The sequence below is a fragment of the Podarcis pityusensis genome, assembly GCF_964106645.2.
Source record: "Podarcis pityusensis genome assembly, chromosome: 10".
Taxonomy (NCBI): Eukaryota; Metazoa; Chordata; class Lepidosauria; order Squamata; family Lacertidae; genus Podarcis; species Podarcis pityusensis.
The window spans coordinates 13,382,730-13,403,345 of record NC_138035.1 but is presented as its reverse complement, the minus strand read 5'-3'; the positions used below and the strand labels follow the sequence as shown (position 1 = coordinate 13,403,345).

General features: G+C 40.3%; 1 protein-coding gene across 1 annotated transcript in view; it reads right to left on the bottom strand.

Annotated features, from left to right (window-relative positions):
* Positions 1 to 20,405, bottom strand: part of ETNK1 (ethanolamine kinase 1) — a 34,011-nt gene extending 13,606 nt beyond the window's left edge. Inside the window, exons 1-4 of the mRNA XM_081023165.1 lie at positions 19,802 to 20,405; positions 7,413 to 7,672; positions 4,359 to 4,499; positions 3,788 to 3,930 (exon numbers count right to left, since the gene is read on the bottom strand). Coding sequence (XP_080879291.1) covers positions 3,788 to 3,930; positions 4,359 to 4,499; positions 7,413 to 7,672; positions 19,802 to 20,008 — 751 coding nt within the window. The 5' untranslated portion in view covers positions 20,009 to 20,405. The remainder of the gene's footprint in view (positions 1 to 3,787; positions 3,931 to 4,358; positions 4,500 to 7,412; positions 7,673 to 19,801) is intronic.
* Between the last annotated feature and the right edge of the window lie 211 nt (positions 20,406 to 20,616).

The window sequence follows — 20,616 nt, the reverse complement described above, 5'->3', positions numbered from 1 at the left end:
TTTCATCTATGTTTCGTAATTTCAATTTTTAAGCATAATGCTCTTCAACGGTATGGCAGAATCAGTAAGCATGTTTTTCTTGAAGGGCAGCTATTCTTTCTAACAATGTGCCAAGATGAAATTAACTACTTTGAAACATTCTTCTCATTATATCAAAGAGGTATCATCACAACTTAAAATGTGAGCAAAGACTGTAGACACTTAAACTATCACTTCTTGAATGCCTGATTTTGTGACTAGTAGGTTGAATTCAATGCAGCGCAAGCAACCGGGGGGAACTGGGTGGGAGCAGCTGCCACAATTTCCCCTTCCACCCTGCTCTACACCCAGGCTTGGTACCCTGACTGGAGTTGGGAGAGCGAGGAATTCTCTTTATGCTCACACTGCATTGAATACAAACCAACCCTTTCAAGAGCCTCAAATGAAAATCAGAAGTAATCCTAGCTGTTCCATAACAACTGCGGCTTTGAAATGGTGAACAGCTTCTCAGGACAGTTCTACCAGAAAGAAAAACTAGGAAATGGGACAGGGAGATACATAAATGCACTTGGATTTAGAGTCAGTACAGAGACTACTGCAGCAGTATACTATATTATTGCTGGGAGAGTGAAATATGAAAGCAAGAGCTAGACTTCCATGGTTGCTTCTTAAAGGTGTAAACGAAGTGTAAAGTCCCGACAAAAGACTAGCAGTAAGAACAAATGCTAAAGCTATTCAGCAAGCTGCTTATTCATAAATGATAGCTGGCAATTATAGGTGTTCTATGCAAGGCAATACAGCTTAAAACATTTAACATCCTGAATGTTAGTAGCCTGAATTAGTAAAGCAGAAAGAGGCAGCAGCTTCACCTGGCATATTAAAACTAAATATTATTGATTTAAAAATTATTATATATAAATGAGAATCGGACCAAGTCTGTCAAGTTTGTCAAGTTAGAATGTGCTGGAAGAAGGCATTTTGGAACCCTTATTTTATGTGAACTGTTATAAACAGACATTCAGATATTTTATAAAATATATTTATAAATATTTTCCTATTTTATAAAGAATTGAAAGCCCATATGGTAACTTTAAGACATAGCTGTGAACCACTCTCCTCTAGCAAATAATTAATATAATGGACTTTATATTACCAGAGGCCAGCTTTTCACAGGGATAAAATTAAAGGGGTAATCAATGTGGCACATTAGTACTGTGGGCCAAAAGATTAAAATGAGAATAAAAAGTTTTAAGTAAAGAAGATAGTTTAAAAGGGAAGAAAATCCAGAGAGACGCGTGCTTCTTTCAAGTAGCTTGCAAAACATTTTTAGCATGGCAGCAATATTTTAACTGCATGATTTTTATTTCACTGCATGACCAGGTTAAGTTAAAAGTTAAAGCTGAGTTTCCACTGCAAAAGTATATAGTTCCTCTTAAAATACTATTATGCACCAGATTTATAAACATTGTGCCCAGTACAAGACAATACACAGTGCCAGACTTTTATTCATGGTTTATTTATTCTAAGATAAAAGCAGTGCTCAACATTTCAGCATTGCAGAAGTCTTCAGCACTGCTAGAGATAATTCACAAGACCTCTTGAGGTGGAAGTTATCAAATAATAGCATGGCTATAATTTGCTAACTGCAACTTTCACACTGAAAACATAGTCACAAAAGATCTTTCCTTGCTGTGAATACTTAATGCACTACACACTTAGTATTTACCCCGTTTTTAAAGAGTTGCAAGCATTTCCCCGTATTTAGAATTCTCCCTCTCCCCCTCCCTGTTCCCAAGTGCTAAACACTCACACACTGGTTTTTGCAGAAATGCTCTTAAATGATGCACTGCTCTCACTGATTTATTCTCCACTCTGTTTACAAAAGAAAATGACAGCAGATTTGTTTCAAAGGGGGGGGGGGTCAAGCCTAGAAACTCTGACAGTGTTCAATTCTGAACTTTTTGTCTTGGGATATTTAGTAAAAATGGTTCCAGTATGTTGTAAACTGCCCTGTTATCTTCAGATGAAGGGTGGTACATAAATTTAATAAATAATAACAAAGTGCCTATGCAGAAAAGTCACTTTTCTCAAATTCGAATAATTCACACATAATTCGATTAGGTTTACATCTCTCTTTTCAAAATATTTTAGGACTGCAAAGTAAAATCTAAGGAGTGTGATCTAGAAAAGCCTCCCAAATGGCCATCTTTTTTTCTCTTAGACTCATCTGTGGGCCAAAGGACCCTTGCGGTAATACACATTGCAGCACAACATATATAGGCCCCCAGGAAGAGCCAATGTTACACCTTTCATAAAAAGTTTGGAAGGCATTTGATTGTTTAGAATGGGAAGGCAGAAAAAACAAATGAGCACTGTAGCCATGCAAAATACATTGAATAGTATGACATGCATACTATTATTTTTTGCACAACCTTAGGCAAATATTACTTGACCACAATGAAGGTAGAGAGAGAGACATGCCTCTACTGCCAGAAAATTGGAAATTTCAAATGCTAGTCTAGTTCGGTTTCTGTTTGTTTGTTTTTAAAGGAGAAGCTTGCCTCAACAGCTGTGGGAACTGTTGTAGAGGAAATATATTTAAAAGACCTATCTTTGTGTGCGGTTTCCTTTCAAATAATTTATTTGGGTCATATTCAACATGCCAACTTCCTGATAAATTTATCTGTTTTAAAACAATATTCTATAAATCCAAATTTCTAGTTCCTAAATGCTGCATTCCTTTCAATATGAACATACCAGTTTGATTAAGCTCAGACAAAATTGGAGCACAGGTAATGCTGGTTCCCTGCAAGGTATCTTTTGCAAATCAGAACTCAGCCTTAGGTATTCACATTTCCGCCCGCACCCAGAATTATTTCCCGCTCTTTTCCTAGAATTAACTATGGTTTTGTTACAAGGTCTATGCAAACAATATTATAAACATGGATTACAAGTTTCAAACCATGCTTGCAATCTCTAGTTTATAATAGGACCATTTTTTGTACTGGTGCACACAAAACACAAACACATGGTTAATACCAGCAAGAGAGGAAAAACCACTCCCCAAAGGGCAAAGAATATCCATTTCTAATGTTACTTTTAAAGGGGTTTAAAATGTTTAATATAATAACTAAATTTATCACATCACCAAAATTAATAAGCTGTAGGTGATTCATTTATTCAAACACAAACAGTTGAAACTGACAATGAAAACAAATCCAATTTCCCAGTCTTCAGAATACCTCTGACCTCAAATATATTTACAAACAAATCTTCAACTTTAAAGATACCTATGTACCTCATCATCAGCGTATAAAGAGAGCCTTGGAAAGTATCTTTCCAGATACTTCACCATGTAGAATTCATCATGTAGAATTCCTCGGTGTCATCAATATATCTGACAAATCAGAATACAAAGATAATACACAGTAACCTGGAGACATTTGCTCCCAAGGCTGTTTGAAACAGTAAAATCTGGATCAAGGACAGTTACACAACAACAATTCAGCTTGAAATTTCTGCTGTCAACACAGTGGAATAATAAAATTATTATGGTAAAAATTATTTTTTCTGTAAACTATTAAATATTAATTAAAGTATCAGTTATAGTTATCAGCAACAATTCTATACAACAACTGCTATGACACAAAGTTTGCATCAAGCAACAAATGGTAATAAAGTATAAATAGTTAGATGTTATTTAAAACGAAGTACAGTTGTCATTATCCACCCACCACAATTTACTGTTGTGTATTAGGCAATACAAAACAAGCCTTAAAGGTTACTTACAGCTGTGTTCAATACCTACCTTGTTTTCCATTGTAGATTATATTTTTACACAACAGATCATTGTGACAAAGTACCACTGGGGAACCCAGGTTGGACAGTCTCTCTTTCATCCATGCCATTTCCTCTTGAAGGATTTGAGGACTTGGTACATCAGCTATAAACCTTTTGAGTTTAAGAAAAGAGAGGGCACATGTGTAAATAATCATTTCAAAACTTTCAGACAGCAGTTCTCAACACTTTAATCAGAAATGTGGTTTTCTCCATTCTCTCATTATTTCAGTCATATTATTCAATAAACAACTTCTTCTTTTTCTTCTTCTTCTTTGGCGATCACTAGTAGCCGAGTAATATTGTCTTCCATAAACACGGTTTTAACACAGTCCGTGCCTGTGGAGGCCAATTCTGGACCCTCACATCCTTCCACAGTGGGGAAATTGGTTCCCAGGTTAAAATCCCCTAAGCAACATGAAAAGCGCTATGGATATATTTTACATTTCTGAAATGGACATGGGTACAATCAGTTTAACGCTTCCATCTTCATTAACAAGCTTTAGAACGCTACAATCATAGAAACAAGAATAGGCATTCACCTTTTGTGCAACTCCTCATCAGCAAATTCTGTTGGAATGAGAGAGAAGTATTTTCCCATTTTCAACCACAAGTTAGACTTGGGGATCCATCCATTGTGAGCATGAATAGCATGTATTTTAGCAAGCTGTCTGGCTATGAGCCTGCAATAAAGTGAAATTTATACCAGAATAAATCCTTTGTATAATTACAAATACATTATTTCAGCTCAGAACACTGAGAATCTATTAGAAGCACATTAATAGGGTGGGAGAAGGTAACGAAATGTGGTCATTATTAAATGGCAGCTTAGGACCTATTTGTTCCAGCAGGCCTTCGGAGTGACACCATTTGCATAATTAATATTAATTATTACTGTTCACTGCATTTTGTATTGTGGTTCTAATTCTGCTTTTTACACTGCATTTTTACTGTCTGCCACCCTGGGCTGTCGTGAGAGAAGGGGTGGGGTATAAAAATATATATTTTATTATTTTAAAGCACACACAAAAATTCAGTCACTGTTTCTTGGAAGCTGAGGTCATGAGGCTAGGCTAAATAGGCTGAGACTTAATTCAAAAACATGAGTAGGAAAACTGATCTGGGATTAGGTGTACAGTCAGTTCTGGCTGAGGATATGATTTCTTGAAGGATCCAGTATGCAGACTGAGAATGTTCCTGGGTGCTCAAGTGGTATCTGTGGCATAAAACACAACCAGGTTAGTCTACTGCAACAAACCCTATGTGGATCAACCTTTTTTTTTTACTTGTTGAAACTGCAGTTGGAGGCCACAGCGCCAGTGTGGGCCTGTTTTTGGAGTATCTTGCTCCCTATTGTGAGATCAGAATTAGTTGTTTCTGCGCCCAATTCAAGATCCTCACCATCTCTTGTAAAGCTTTGAATTGTTTAGAACAGAGGTATTTACAGGGCCTCCTACACTTTCACACCTGTTCATGAAGCCTTTCCTGGGAGGCTGTGTAGCGTCCCACTGCCTTCAAGAAGTATGACGAACCAAACACTGGACAGGACCTTCTTGATTGCAGCGTCCAAAATGTGAACTCCCTCCCCAAGGAGGCATTGTCCAGCACTTTCCCTTCAGCAGCTGGTAAAGACCATCTCATTTAGAAATGCATAATATCCTGGCTAGCTGTCTCACTAATTAGGCTCCTGGTTTTTGTTTTTGCTTTTTTTGAACTTACTATATTTCTGTACTCAAGACATTGTGCAATTGGTTTATAAATTCAATTAAATTTTAATTTTTCCAATATATTACCTTAAAAGTCAATTGGGTGCAAAAAATTTTTATAATTTTGATATAAATATAAAATAAATGATGACTTTCCTAAAATTCTTCTATTTGTTTCTACTTGTCTGCAAAAAACCAGGGGTTTCTCACCTGCGGTCCATGGACCCCAGCAGGTCCGTGAAATGAGCACAAAAGGGGAGATCTCCTCCCTGTTACTTTGAAAATTGCTCTTGTTGGGGGGATATGGGGAGGAGGTTCATAGCTTTCAGATTCTCAAAGGCATCTGTGACCCCAAAAAATGTTATGAGCCGCTGTGCTAAATATGATAAATTACACTGAAATACAGTGATATACATGAATCTGAAGGAGTTGAATAGGATTATGTTAACAGGCAGATTAAATGCTCCATAAAGCAAGATCATTCATTATTGACATCTTTAGAACAGCAATTATTGTCCATCAGCACCACATTTTGCTAAGTTTCTGCTCTGGCAGTAACTTCAAAAACTTTGCTTATTGCTTAGGATGTTTCCATGGTCCTTGATGGTTCAGTCGGTTCTAAGGCTTTAGCATGGAAGAAACCTGGATATTTGTAATGGCTAGAGCTGAAGTTTTAAACCTTTTTGAGTCCATGGCTCCCTTAACCAACTACAATCTTTCTGCGGCACACCTGTGGGGCTCAGGAGCCCAGTTATGTCACCTGTTGCCTGCAGAGATGGCAGCCTCATATCCTTTTTCGAACACCCTCTCTTGTGGAGTGTTCCCTCCAAAATGCAAACTATCACCAGTCTTAATGAAACTGAGAGCAGCATTTCTTCCAGTGGTCTGAAGGACAAGCCTGATGACTGAACAGCTCTGCTAATCACAAAGTCATCAAATTGGCCCTGCTGCCAGTCAAAAGTAAAATGAAACTTTAAAATCTCTTGTGAACGTAAGAAACCTGGCCCTAAATAGTTGTCAGAGAAGACAGGAAAAACCAATTAAGTCTCAAGTGTGCCACAATGTTCCTAGAGCCATCACAGGCTGAAGATGGACAGACTGCCTTCCCAATAGTCTAATACAGGGTTCCCCAATCTGGTTTCAAATGTTTTGGACAACTCCCATCTTCCCTTATCCAAGCTGTCTGGGGCTGATGGGAGTTTTGGCTAGAACATCTGGAGTTCATCAGGCTGGGAAGGCCGATCTCACAAATTTTAAAAAGTAATTGTATCAATGTCTATTATGTTCCACATAGTCACGTTTGAATGTCCCATGCAGATATTTCTGGAAAAGTTCTGGGAACAAGGGACAAAATAAGCAAACAATCAGATATCTTTGGGTGACAGGGGACGGCCAAACTAGAGAAACAATGGGAAGAACACATTGCAAGACAGATTAAGAAAACTAAGGAGGGGCAAGTCCATGAAAAGGCTTCAAGGAAAGACTAAGTTAAATGTGTCAGAGGCCGAAGCAATGGGGAACCAGTAAAGACATTTGAAATGGGTGTGCCACCTGGTTCGAACAATGGCAACTGAACTGCTTTGGCAGCCATTACGGACAGAGAAGTAACAAAAGCATGTCAGAAAAAAGAGTTACAGTCGTTAAGGTGGCAGGTGACCACAGCATGAGCCAGTGTTTTAGTCAACAAATAGAGGAATGGCTGGGTAACAATACAATACAATATTGTAGCAGCTGCCTATACTTACGGTCAATCATCTAAGTATCTATTCATTCTCAAAAATAGCATGGTCTCAGGAATGGGGCATCAGGCACCAGAGAGCCCTATGGAATATGCAGCATGGAAATATACCTAACATCACTCTTTAGCGAAAAGAGTGCTGAAGGGCTTACCGAAAAATCTCTGGGTTGCAAACATGTTCCGGATCCAGTGCTTCGCCTTCCATAAACTCATAGCACAGGCCGTTGCGGAACGTACAGTAAAGTTGTGGAGCACAGCCGTGCGCCTGCAACACACGGAAGCTCTTCACTTCTTCCTCTCGATCAACTAACAGCTCTGTTTTATTTCCATAAATTCTAACAAGGACAACATCATCCATTTCCTCACCCACGTAACAGCCAATAAGCTTATTGGTGATTCCATCTGTAAATACCTGTAAGAAAGAGTTAGTCAGATTAGTTTTAATTAAAACTTACTACTACTATCACTACTACTACCACCACTACTGTATATTTATTTATACCCCTCCTATTTCCCCTAAAAGGGCCTCAGTATGGCTTACAGATAAAGCAGGGACAGCTTAGTCATTCATGGCTTCGTGTTTCACAAGAGTGAGAACAGGTGCTCTTTCGCGAAGGCAGGACAGACTGACATGCTGCAATGCACCATGGCAGAGCCTGCTTCCCACAATGCTGTGCCTGCCTTTGGTGATTGAGAGATTCAGTCCCACAGCAGGAGGATAGAACAAGACAACCAAAATACTCCAAGGAAGGTTGTCAATGAGTACCTGACTACTCTCTCAGGGGTGAGTGCACAAATGCATCCCACCAATCTACACAAATTCAGGTTAGACCTGCAGGACCGGCCCATAGGCTGCACTCATCACCAACCACAACCCTTTATGGCAAGTCCACCTCTTCATTCTTGGTCAAAAGAGGTGGTTGCTCAGAAGCAGTATCTCCAGAGACAAATAAGACAACCTCCTCTTGTAGTGAGTGCTAGAGTATTCTCCTGTGATGAAAGGATACCTTGGTCAAGCCAAACTTGTCTACTTTGTAGTAATGATAAATACAAAGGGATAAGTCCAAGTGGCCACCTTGCAAATGTCTTCCAGAGAAGAAAATATTATCTTTACACATTGGAACGGAAGTACTTCTCAGTTAGTTTTGCAGTGTTCATTGCCACAAGATGTACTGACTGCCACTAGCTTAGAACAGACAAGTGGATGTGTCAACAATGGCTATTAGCTGGGATAACTGAAAATAGAGTCTCTGTTCAGAGACATTGCAAATCCAGCATCAAATGCTGGGAACACACAGAGTGGCTATTGTCACCCCACCCCCTGGCACATTCCCCAGGGCTGCCAACCATTGTTCCTTATAGTGGCAGGATGCTGGACTAGACAGATTTTTCACCAGCTACAGAATGACAATACTTATGTACTCCTCACAGCAGCAAACTTTGTCTCTTGGTACAAGATAAAACACAACTCCCCAAGTGTTACAAGACCACACAAGAAAACATTTTAAATGAACTGATTTGACGGTTTTTGCATTCACAAAAGCTATACAGAGATACAGTGGTACCTTGGGTTAAGAACTTAATTCATCCTGGAGGTCCGTTCTTAACCTGAAACTGTTCTTAACCTGAAGCACCACTTTAGCTAATGGGGCCTCCTGCTGCTGTTGCGCTGCCGCTGCACAATTTCTATTCTCATCCTGAAGCAAAGTTCTTAACCCGAGGTAATATTTCAGGGTTAGCGGAGTCTGTAACCTGAAGCATATGTAACCTGAAGCGTATGTAACCCGAGGTACCACTGTATTTAATCACACTGATAAGCTAGTTTAAAATAATAATAATCAGGTTTCTAGTAGTCAGTAGCATAAATTAGTGAAGTCTTCCACAAACAGAAAAACTGCTCACTCACCCAGTGTCGCCACCCCACCTCTAGCTCCTTGGATTTTATATCCCAAATAGCTGTATGCCATGTGGTTGAATTTATTTAGGATGAAATTGAAAACAGCTTCATTGGCATGTGTTTTTGTATAGTTTCTCACTGATGGATTGATGTTTACACACAGCTGTTTTGGTTTCTGTGATCTCTTGAACTATACTGTCATGTTAGTTACAGTATAAGGCCCAGGATACACAATATTTTACACACCCACAAAAAGGGATCAATATTCAAGCATGACACGGTATTTCCTAGCATAAAATAATATATTCCAATGCAAAAACTGTATTGCCTAATATAATGGCATGTTTACCAGGGCATGACACTGCTTGAAGAAGTTGCTGAAGACACTATGAATTAAGGAATGAAACACATGAAAAGTCCTGCTCATAAAGTTAACAGCAGAGGCAGACTAATAATAGACATTAAGATAATGATTTTAAGCTATATTGCATATTTATTTGGAATTTATGCCCTTACACAGACCAGAAATTAAAATGAGCAACATGGAATACAAAAATATGATATGAATTGCTGAATTACTAATGTGATTAATGACATACATTAAGGAATTCTACATGCATAGAAATAATCTAAGTTAATGCAGTCTATTCTGACTCTTCAAGCGCCATTTTTCTTCCTCTAATATCTATGAGCCAGGGAGGTCAAGTTAACGGAGTAGTACTGCCAGTTCCAAGCAAGGGGTAACTTCAATCTTTATCAATGTTTAAACAGATGCTACATTAACACTGCCTGCAAAATGTATTACTAAAAATTACTAAAAATGAGCCCTGTCTTGTGAAGACCACAGTTGTGCTAGTCCCTTCCACCCTAAATATTTCTTGCATGCTTTCCCCCACCCCCATTGTGGACTGTATCCAAAGCTAGAAGATAGCTTGAAATTGAAAACAATTCAACACATAAGAGTAAAGAGGGTCCAACAGCTACTTATGGGAAACTGCAAAATGCAGTCTTCATTTTCTAAGCTCTACCACTTTCAGCCATTTTGAAGTGGTCCTAAAACTGCTCAATTCTCGCTTGCTGCCTATGTCTTTAACTTACTTCCAGAATTTCCACAAACCTAAGACTTTCCATTAAGGTTTAAATCGCCATCCACAAATGAAATAAAGTCTAACTACAAATGCACACATTTGCCCTTGGTGACCCTTATCTCTTATCCCTCATCTCCATATAAATTTAAACTATGGGGTCATCAGGGCAAGGACCCATCCTTTGAGTATGTCATGGTGCTACTGTATATATAGCGGTACCCCATTTTATCCTCCCAGTAATCCAGTGATGTCCATTTGTACCCTGGTCTCCTCAGTCCAAATCCATGGTACTCACTCTACCACAATGGCCATTTTGTGTGAAACACCTGAATAAGACAGTGCAAAGTCAGTGGGCCGCAAGGTTGACAAGTCTTGTTTGACAGCACGGTACCAAAAATAAAGCACTCTAATGCATGGGTGAGGAGACTATAGCCTGATTCCATCCAGCCCTCAAGAGTCCTCCAGACACTGCAACCCACTCTGGGAAAGCACAAGCAGGTAGAAGGTTCTGCTCCACAGAAAATGAAGTGAGGTGATAGAAGTGAGTTGGGTGAGGGCCTGAAAAGGTGAAGATTGGATTGGGTGACAATCAAATCTATGCTTGCAAAAGTATCTCTTGGGTCATATGGCCAGCCGGCTGGCCAGCCACACACACTCACATTTTGTGAGTCATATAGCCCTTGTCTACCCTGCTCCATTACTTATGTTAATATTTTCTTTCCTGCAGTTGCATATTTTAGACACTGGAGGTCACTGTGGGACTTTGCTGAATATACTCAGCAATATTCTATTGCCTTTTCAGTAAATCTTTTAAGTACATGAACTTCAGGCTTGGCTGCCTGCTGGTAACAAAGGTATTCCACAAAACAGATGCCTAGGATATGGAGAGCCAAGGTGGGGAGGGTGATTAGTGATTCACTGTACAACTAAGTTACAACACCTCAAACTGCAGTTCTGTCTACACTGTGCAAGTGCCAAATCTGTCCAACAAAGCAAGCCAATTTCAAGTCCACTCACAAAAATTACGCCTATGACACAAGCAGTACTTCATCCAAATTAAAATGCAGGTGTGTTTTACCTGTTTTATTGGTAGCTATAGCGCTGGCTCCCGGCCTCTTGAGCGAGATGAGCGCGCAACCCTAGTCGGACACAACTGGCCCGTACGGGCAGGGGTACCTTTACCTTTTTTATAGCACATGAGGTGAGTTACCTGGATCAGAATTCAGTTCTCTGCTTTAACAGTCATTATGACCATGAACCAGTCTCTCCTAGCCAACCCGCCGGGTTATTGTAAGGATACAACCACAAAAGCATTTAAAACATTGATGAGGTTTAATTAATTGGTATTTCTACATGAATTTGTAATACTCTTAAAAGACAATCAGCAGCAATACTCTGAAAGAGGATTAGAATCTCATCTCTATAAATTTCATACTTATCCAAATGCTTTAATTGCTGAAGCTAAAGGGTCATTCTTTTAAGTCATTCGTTTCTCCTCAGTGTGCCAATGTGCAAACAATTCTGTTTAAAAGCAAAACAGCAAAATCTAGATCTAAATTACTTTCTCTAGCACCCAGACCCATGCAAACCAAATTATACAATAATCCAGAAACAGAGTGCTATAGCCATTTGCTTTAAAAGGATCATAAAGCACATGTTTCAGTTTTCATATGGTGATTACTATGTAGTTGCTCCAGGCCTCATAGTTTGTCACATTGTCACATGACCAGATGATTCTAATATAGATTACAAAATAGCTGTTGCATAATGTCATATAATACATGTCACTGAACTATTTACCAGTTCAAGTATTCTACTAACATTCTAGTAATAATCTCTTCTTTTTTATTAATAGTACCTGTCTTTCAAAATGGAAAGGAGAAATGTCTTATTTTTACATCAAAAAGGTTATGGTTAAGAGTTATCTAAGTAGAAGCAACTGAACTGTCAGTGCCATAGTAGAAACTTGTGCTGCTAAACAAAACGTCTGGTGTGAAAAAACTAATGAGTATCAGCTCTCATGCAAGCACAGCAGGAAGCCAGATAATTTGACAAGAATTACGTACTAAGGTTTAAGGTGCAAGTGAACAGAACAAGACCATAGTTGACAAGCACAAGAAAAGAATCTTAGTAACGGAAGTCTCAAAAAGTCAGATCACTGGAGAATAGATCCCAAACCATAGAACTACATGAAAGATTTGTCCATAACTCCAGGTTCTAGAATTGAGCTCTGTATGTTAAAAAAAAGTAGCTGGGTAATAGTCATTGAAAATGACAGCGTATCATGCAAGCCAGGAAGTTATGTGACGACATCTAGTTTGAGAGTGCATCCTAGAGGCAGCCAACCTTTTTGAACTCAAGGACACATTCAAAAACCTGAGGTCGCAGAGTAGGTTACAGCAGGGTTTTTTTAATAATAATAAAAAAACAATATTAAGAACAATTTAAAACAGCTTACAGACCTATACTCAGGTCTACTCAAAGGTTAAGTCCCGCTGAGGTGAGTGTGTGTGTAGGACAGCAGCCTTAGAAAAAAGGAATGTGGTAATAGGTCAAGCTCTATTCTAAACTGTAACGAATGACAAAGGCTGTAATTAAAGATAATCCACTGAGTTGATGTGCATGCACACAAAAGCTTATACCAATAACTAACTTAGTTGCTTTTTAAGGTGCCACTGGAAGGATTTTTTTTTATTTTGTTTCAACATGGCTGCCTACCTGAGTTGATAATGGTTAGACTTTTAAAAGGCGAATGCCAAAGCTTAACGTAACTCCAAAATAGCAATTAGTACACTGGCTAAGTGAAACTTGAAGCTGCAATATAATGCTGCTGCTAAGTAAAAAACAAAACAGAACACCCCTCTACAATGGAGCTAGTATGCCAACCTTCAGCTAACTTGCTGCAGTTTAGTTTAGGAATAGCCATTTCTGAAAATTCTACAGGGTAGAGACATGGTTCACTAAAAGATATTAAAACAATACAACTGGAGGAAGTGCTGTTTCCCTCTTCAGTTTCACATTCGTATTACCAGAATTTGTTGGCACTTTCATATCTATATTACAATAAAAGACCCACCCAGAATATAGCATGCAAAAAACACTCAACTTCCATGGCCTGGTCTTGAGTGAACTAGTCTTCCCTCAGTTGTCCAGACTGTACTAATCTTACACACACACAAAATATATATATTTACATTTTTAAAAATCTTATATCACTTTCTCCTCGTCATACAACTCAGGGGCTCACAAAGTAAACACCCCCAAACATCAACAGTGTATAAAGCATTTTTAGAAAACCTGTAACCATATATAAAAAATAATAAAATGATATAAGGAACAGCACAAGCACATATAAAATTTAAAGCATTCAGCCAAGGGTCTTCTCAAACTAGGTTTTATGACTTCTGTTCTATTATGGAGTAATCTGTCCCAACAGCTGAAAGTTCTCGGTGTACTACATAATACTGTTAGTTAAATCAGCTGTAGAACCATTTATCCTGTTGCAAACTGTTGAATTTTATTGCTTGGATGTAAGCCCTTAATTCATCTAATTTTATATTCGGTCTTCTAATTATTCTACTCCATTTTTGTTTGGTAGGTTGTGTCAACCAAATCACATATGATCAATGGGTGTGTTCTTCAAAACAGCTCACAACCAGATTCACCTCTACATGGGCACTAGCCATTATGTTTGTTCAGCAGAAGTTCCAAACTTCTAGGAGAAAGAGCTTCAAGTAACTATTTGCTACTTCTTTAACAGAAATAGTTGGCTAAAGTATCCTTTTCAAAAAGGCAACACAATAGTCATTCTCCCTCATGCAACACTAAGAAAAATGAGATAATTACTATTTAGTGCCTTCTTCTCAACATGCACAATGAAGAGCAGCAGTCCTCACTGAAAATAGCAATGTGAACCATATATAACTAATTCATCAGGGATGGCGCCAACTAACACTGCTTGTAAAATTAAGTGCAAATGCACTCATTTTCAAGTACATATTCAAAATACATATTTGAAGTGTGAATGAGGACCACCTGTTTGAGAATGCAAATTTGTACTGCGTAAAGAAAGGTACCAGACAGAAAGCTCTCTATTTCAGGAATTTATATCTGAAACAAATCCATTTATTGCAGCCTTATATTAAATCACAAGATACCTGTATATGGTAACTAGAAATTCCAAGAATTCTATTCCAGTAACCGAATGGGATGGTATAGAAGGAATGGACTGCTCTGTACCTCCTCTGCCAGATCACTTGGCTCCTATAATAGTTGCAGCGAGGGAGAAGGATTGCACTGTCCCTCATTCACCAACCTGCTTGGCTTCCTTGCTAGAGGAAGCAAAGCCTCTCGTTTTCTGGCAGCACAGAAGTCAACTGGCCACTACACTTTTCAGCTGATAACGCTTCAGAAGGCAACGCTTCAGAAGGCATGACCAATATAGAAATCAAGTGGTCTGGCAGTAGTCGTGAACTGCTGCATTTCTCCAAGGCTAGTCATCCATTCTGGATGCATACTCTAGAACACCTAAACTGGATAAATACATTTAATTCACTATGGCTCAATTCAAACAGACTGACTCATGCATTGTGGAATGCCACGGTCACAAACTATGCCTTACGGTGACTGAGCAGCATTTGTACTCAACCTTCTCTCATAGTTTGAAGAACAAGCACTCGTTTCTCATGCAAAACTAAGCCAGCACTGTGGTTTGTTTCCTCTTAGCCACGGAGGACCTAATTTGAACAGTGCACACAAGCTTTTTTAAAAGAACAACAACTATGGCTTACTGTAATGTGTAGATGAGGACAATCCTTCAAATCATGATTTGAAGATTGAGAATGTGCCATGGACTCATGCACCCCATCCTATACTTTCCCCCTGACTGTGGATTGCCTCCTCCATGTCTAATTTTCTCTAACAGCTTGCTACAACATCTGAATTGGGCAACTACTTCCAGTCAAGTATAATCCATGTCAAACAATGAATTGGATGTTACAGCTAAAGACATGCATCCTAATGGTCAGGAGGAAACTACATTAATTTTTGTGGTTTTATATTGTAAACCTCCCTGTGATTCTCAGATGAAGGGCTGTATAGAAATATTATTATAATAATTCTAGTACATTCCTGTTCTAGAATATTCTATTTGAATCATACCTAATCATAAATGCTATACATAGCCCCTAGGCCAAAACTAATGCAGCAGTATCTCAGTTTATGAACTTAATCCGTTCTGAAAGTCCGTTCTTAAACTGAAGCCATTCTTAAACCGAGGCGCACTTTCCCTAATGAGGCCTCCCGCCAACGGTGCCCTTCCACCGTTCAGATTCCGTTCTTACTGAGGTAAAGTTCGCAAACCGGGATACTACTTCCAGTTTTGCGGAGTTCGTGAATTGTTTGTAAACTGGACTGTTCTTTAACCGAGGTACCACTGAAATTTAAGCTGTTTAACCACTATTTAATCTTTCTAATGAGACCACCCTCACAGGCATAATTAGTAGGAATGAAGGAGAGGGCTTGGGAACTCTCTCCTTGAGAAGCTAGGTGAAGACTTTGTTTCAACAGGCTTTTGGAAACTGACAGTTTTTAATATTACTAATGCCATGCTATTTTTATTATAATGATAGCTATGGTTTTAATAGAGTTAAGATATATATGTATTTAATTGTTTTTAATGATTATTTTCTATGTTTTTAACAGTTCTAATATTTATCTGTAAACTGTCTTGAGTCCTACCAGGGAAAAAGATGGAGTATAAATAAATATAATAATAATTATAATATATACTCTCTGTCAGTGATGTGGGGTAAATTTTTTGCAAAACATAATTTTTAATGCTTTATTTTCAAATGGAAATATTTGAACGTATTTCATAAGTTAATTTGTAATAATTTAAACTGCAAATACAATATTGTAATTAATGTTTTTAAGTGATTATCCCTAGAAATCATGTGAGAATAAATATCACTGATCTGTAGGCAAAGTAAAAATAATAAATATCTTATTTTATAAGAGTTTATCTGGATGATTATGTATTGTATTGATTTTTAATTATTGTACATGCTTAGAGCTGTTGATCTTATTTTACTACTGCACTACCTCTTTCAACATATATTTAGAGAGGCAGTATTTATAATATTTAAGTAAATAAATCGAAACAAAAAGAATCCAATTTTTAATGGAATTCACCACACTGACCGCGCAGGTCAAAGGAAATCCCAAGCTAAAAGATTTTAGTACAGGCGTCCCCCCCCCCCCACTTATGCAGGGGTTATGTTCCGGGCGCCCGTGCAGATAAATAAACACCATGTAAATAGCACCCTCTAAAAGCCCCTTTCTCCTGCTCTACAGTTTTCTCTCCACACATCTCCCTCTTCAACAACAGTTGAAGCTCTTGGTCTGGCAGGAGGCTGCTGCTGCACTGCCGTGCAAATCAGCTGCTAGGCGGGGAGGCAGAACAGCCTAAACAAATCTCTTTGGTCTCTCTGGGGCTTCCTCTGTCCTCACTGAAGTCCTCTTCAGAGTCCAGGAAAGGTCTCCTTGCAAACAACTAGGATTTTCCAGCTCTCTCCTGCTATTTCCTGGTTTGAATCTACCTATTTATTTATGTATTTCCTGGCACCATGCATATATGCGGTTGTGCACAAGTCACTTATGTGTAATAGGGTGTGTGTGCCTGTAGTGACATCAGACTGGAGGGCCCCTGACAAGCTAAGTGTAAAAGAAGTGAACTTTGCTGAAATAGATTAGTTGTCATCAGCAAGTCAGAGTTCTTTAAGTTGCTAAATTTAGTGTAAACAAGTTTCAGCAACTTAACTTTTGAGCAGTACATGCTATTTTGCATTTTTATAAGCATTCCAATAAAAAACATTTAAACCACATTAAATGTGAATACTCTAAAATAAAATGTTTCAGATACTGGGACAAAAAACTAATAATGATTTGTTTACTAAATACATGTTAAAAAGGCACGCTAAATTAAGTCACTCCAAGGCATGAGATTTTTTCCCTCATTGCCAACTGAAATTTTCCCAAATAAACCTACATCACTGATGTGTATTTTTTAGAAGTACAGACATTGGCAAGCATAAACAGATCTTCAACATCCCTAACCAAGAAGCTGAATAAGCTCTGCAACACACATGTCAGGAAGATAATGCAGTCAAATGTTGAAATTTTTAAATAACAGCTACAAAGCAACTTTTATGAAGACCACAAGCTGTCCCAATATTAAGACCAACTAAGGAGCCAAGACCCTCTGCTGTCAAATCTGTTTGCCTGTAACCTACCTGATCCAAGAGATTCAGGGCAGATTTTTTTTAAAGCTATCACTATAAATGCATCTCTTGCAGTAAGGAACTCCAAAAAGTTTTCTGGCTAACCCACAGAAGGTATATTTGTATAATGTTTTATATCAGCTATATTCTGTTTGTAACCCTTCCCCTCCCACACTTTAAAACAATGCAACTATACACCACAAAGTGCAAAATAAAGCTATTTAACATAGATAGTTCAATTTCTCAACTTAACATGCTAAGTTTATTACCACAATGCAAAACCTCTTTGAGATTGGGTAAACACCCATTTTGAAGCAGAAAATGGTTAGAAGGGTGAAGTTGCCCCTGAAAAGACTTGAAAGAGAGACAAGAAAGGAAGACAAGGGGTTATATCTAATGCTAGCCATACATGGAGAAGACCCATTGAAAGGAAAGGACTAACTTAGATTCATTAATTTCAGTGGGTCTGAGTGTAACTTACTTGTATGCAAGCTTATGCCACTTTATTCATGCTCTCCTTCAGAAAGTTTTGCCTTTACTTCCTATGTGCTGCATCAATGCAATAGTTCATTAACACCTTTCCTTGAGGTGAAAGTGATAACCTGAAGCTGCCCCATGCTTAATTATTCAGTAGAGTGCGAAAGATTTGACGGACAATGTTGTTTGGGGAAAATGTGAATAACTACAATATGCTCTCTGAGAGAAAATACAGAAGAGTATTCACTCAACTCCTGCTGCTTTATTATTGTAATGCTTAAATCCCTCTACAAAGAAAAGTGCATTGGGGAAATGGTGGAGGAACATATTGTCCTCCCAGCATTCCTTTGAGTTAAAACTTGACAGAGAAATTCAAGTTTTTCTTATGGTTTTTCTGGAAAGACAAGGAGATAAAAGAATGTTGACTTCCTCAATTGAGATTTGTATGGATGTTGTGTGCTTGCTACATGGCAACCCCTTTGCCTCTCAAGTTATACACTGCAAAAGCCTACATGGCAACCTATACTAAGGAACCCAGCCCTACCCCCCCATCTCTCTTGTTCCCTTTCCCTCTTCCTGCAAACTAGCATGTTTTATGTGTAATTTTTGCACAAATCAGTTCAGGGTGGATCCCATTTTAAAACAATCATAACCTCATGAAACAGGGTTGGGAGGGGGAAGCAAGAGAGAGAAGAGATGAGCCCTGTGGAAAGAGAGAAGCAAGAGGTGAGGTTTTTTTAAGGAAAGGTGAGCAGGGAAAGCTTATTCTCCCTTTCTCTATATGCACGGTATACACACCCACAAGTACACATAAGACTTCAGGCTATACTACAAGAATACAAGCTCACCAACACACACGCAACTCCCTGCCCTATATCCTCCAGGCTATATTAATAGAGTACAAGCTCAGTCAGATACAAAGGTGTTATCACATGTGCACTCCTCCCTATTCTGCATCCTTTGAGCTACGCTGCTGGAATAAAAGCTCAAACACACCTACAGGTATCTCTCTCTCACACACATAGCACACATGTATATTGCACACTACCATGTCACATAAACACACACACACACACACACATATTACACACAAGTGTATTACACACACATGTATTAAACCCAGGCATATCATATATGCACATATATATTACATGCAAGGATGTTACACACTTGTATTTAATATGCGTGTATCACACACACACACCTGTATCACATACATACACTACACACAGGCATATCACTCTCTCTCACACACACTCCTCCCCATCGTGTATCGTCTGAGCTGTTACTAGAATATAAGCGCTGTCTCCTTCTCTCTAACACACAGGCGTATCACGCCATACGAGCACGCACCCCTCCCCCCCCCAGCTCTATAATTAGAACACGGCTCGGGTTCCGACTCGTCCGCCTTGCACAGAAACGTGCGTGTGTGAGCGCGCGCCTCCGTGTAGTCCATGTACGAGTTGGAACCGCACGGGCACAGCGCGCACGCCCAACCTGCCTGCTCCTCCTTCGGGCTGCGCGAGCTGAATGGAAGCCGAGGCTGCCCGAGCCGCTCTCTCCCTCTCTCTCTCTCTCTCCTCCTCTCATTCTCCCCCTCAAGAGGGAAGCGCTGAGGAGAGACAGAAAGAGAAAGACAGAGCCGCCGCCGCTCCTACTCCTCCCTCGCCTCGCCTCGCCACAATGGCTGCCCGCCATCTCTCCCCCTCCCCACAACCTGCCTCCTCCTCCTCCTCCCGCTTCTCTCTCTCTTTCCCCCCCCTCACAGCCACCCTCCGCCGCTTCGCCTCAGCCGTTACCTTCAGCGTCACCTCCTCGGGCTTCCAGGCGGGCCTCAGTTGGCTGAGGAGACGGAGGGCCCCGCGGCGGTAGCCGGGCCCGCCTCCTCCTCCTTCTCCATCGCCGCCGCCGCCTCCCGCCCCCGAAGCGGGGTCCCTCTCGCTCACGACGACGTCCAGCTTCGGCACCTCAGGCGAGCCCGGCGGCACGTGGATGTAGTTGGCCATGGAGGCGGCGGCGACGGCGGTGGGCGAGCGCAGGCGGCGACGGAGCCTCGGCAGCAGGGCGAGACGGCGGCGGGCGAAGAGGAGCGGCGGCAGTAGCAGCAGCGTCGTCGTCGTCGTCGTCACGCGAGCGGGAGCAGCCGGCAACTGAGCGGCGCGAGACCAACTGGCGGAGGGAGACAGCCAAAGAGGCGGCCGGCGATTGGCTGGCTCGCCTTTCTTTCTCCTCTCGCTCTCCTCCCTCCACGCCCCTTTCCCCGTTTCCTCGGATTGGGAAGGGGAAGCTCCGCCCCACTCCCACCAGCCTATTTATAGATGCGGGTTTTCTGGTAGGCCCCGCCCTCGCTTTTCTCCCCCACAATGCTCTTCTTCGTTTTCACGCGGACAGAGACACACACACACACTCTTCGCAGACCTCTCCGCCGAGGTTCTCTCGCCGCGGGGCATGCCGGGAGAGACGGGTGTGGGCGGGGCTGGTTCTCTAGAGCGCGGGGGGCGGGCCCCCGTCAATGGAACGCTCGCGACTTTGCTGTCAATGGAATGCTCGCGTCTCCGCCCTTCTCTCCCCCCCCCGCACCCAAACCTCCCTCCCATTCAGTTATATGGTCCAC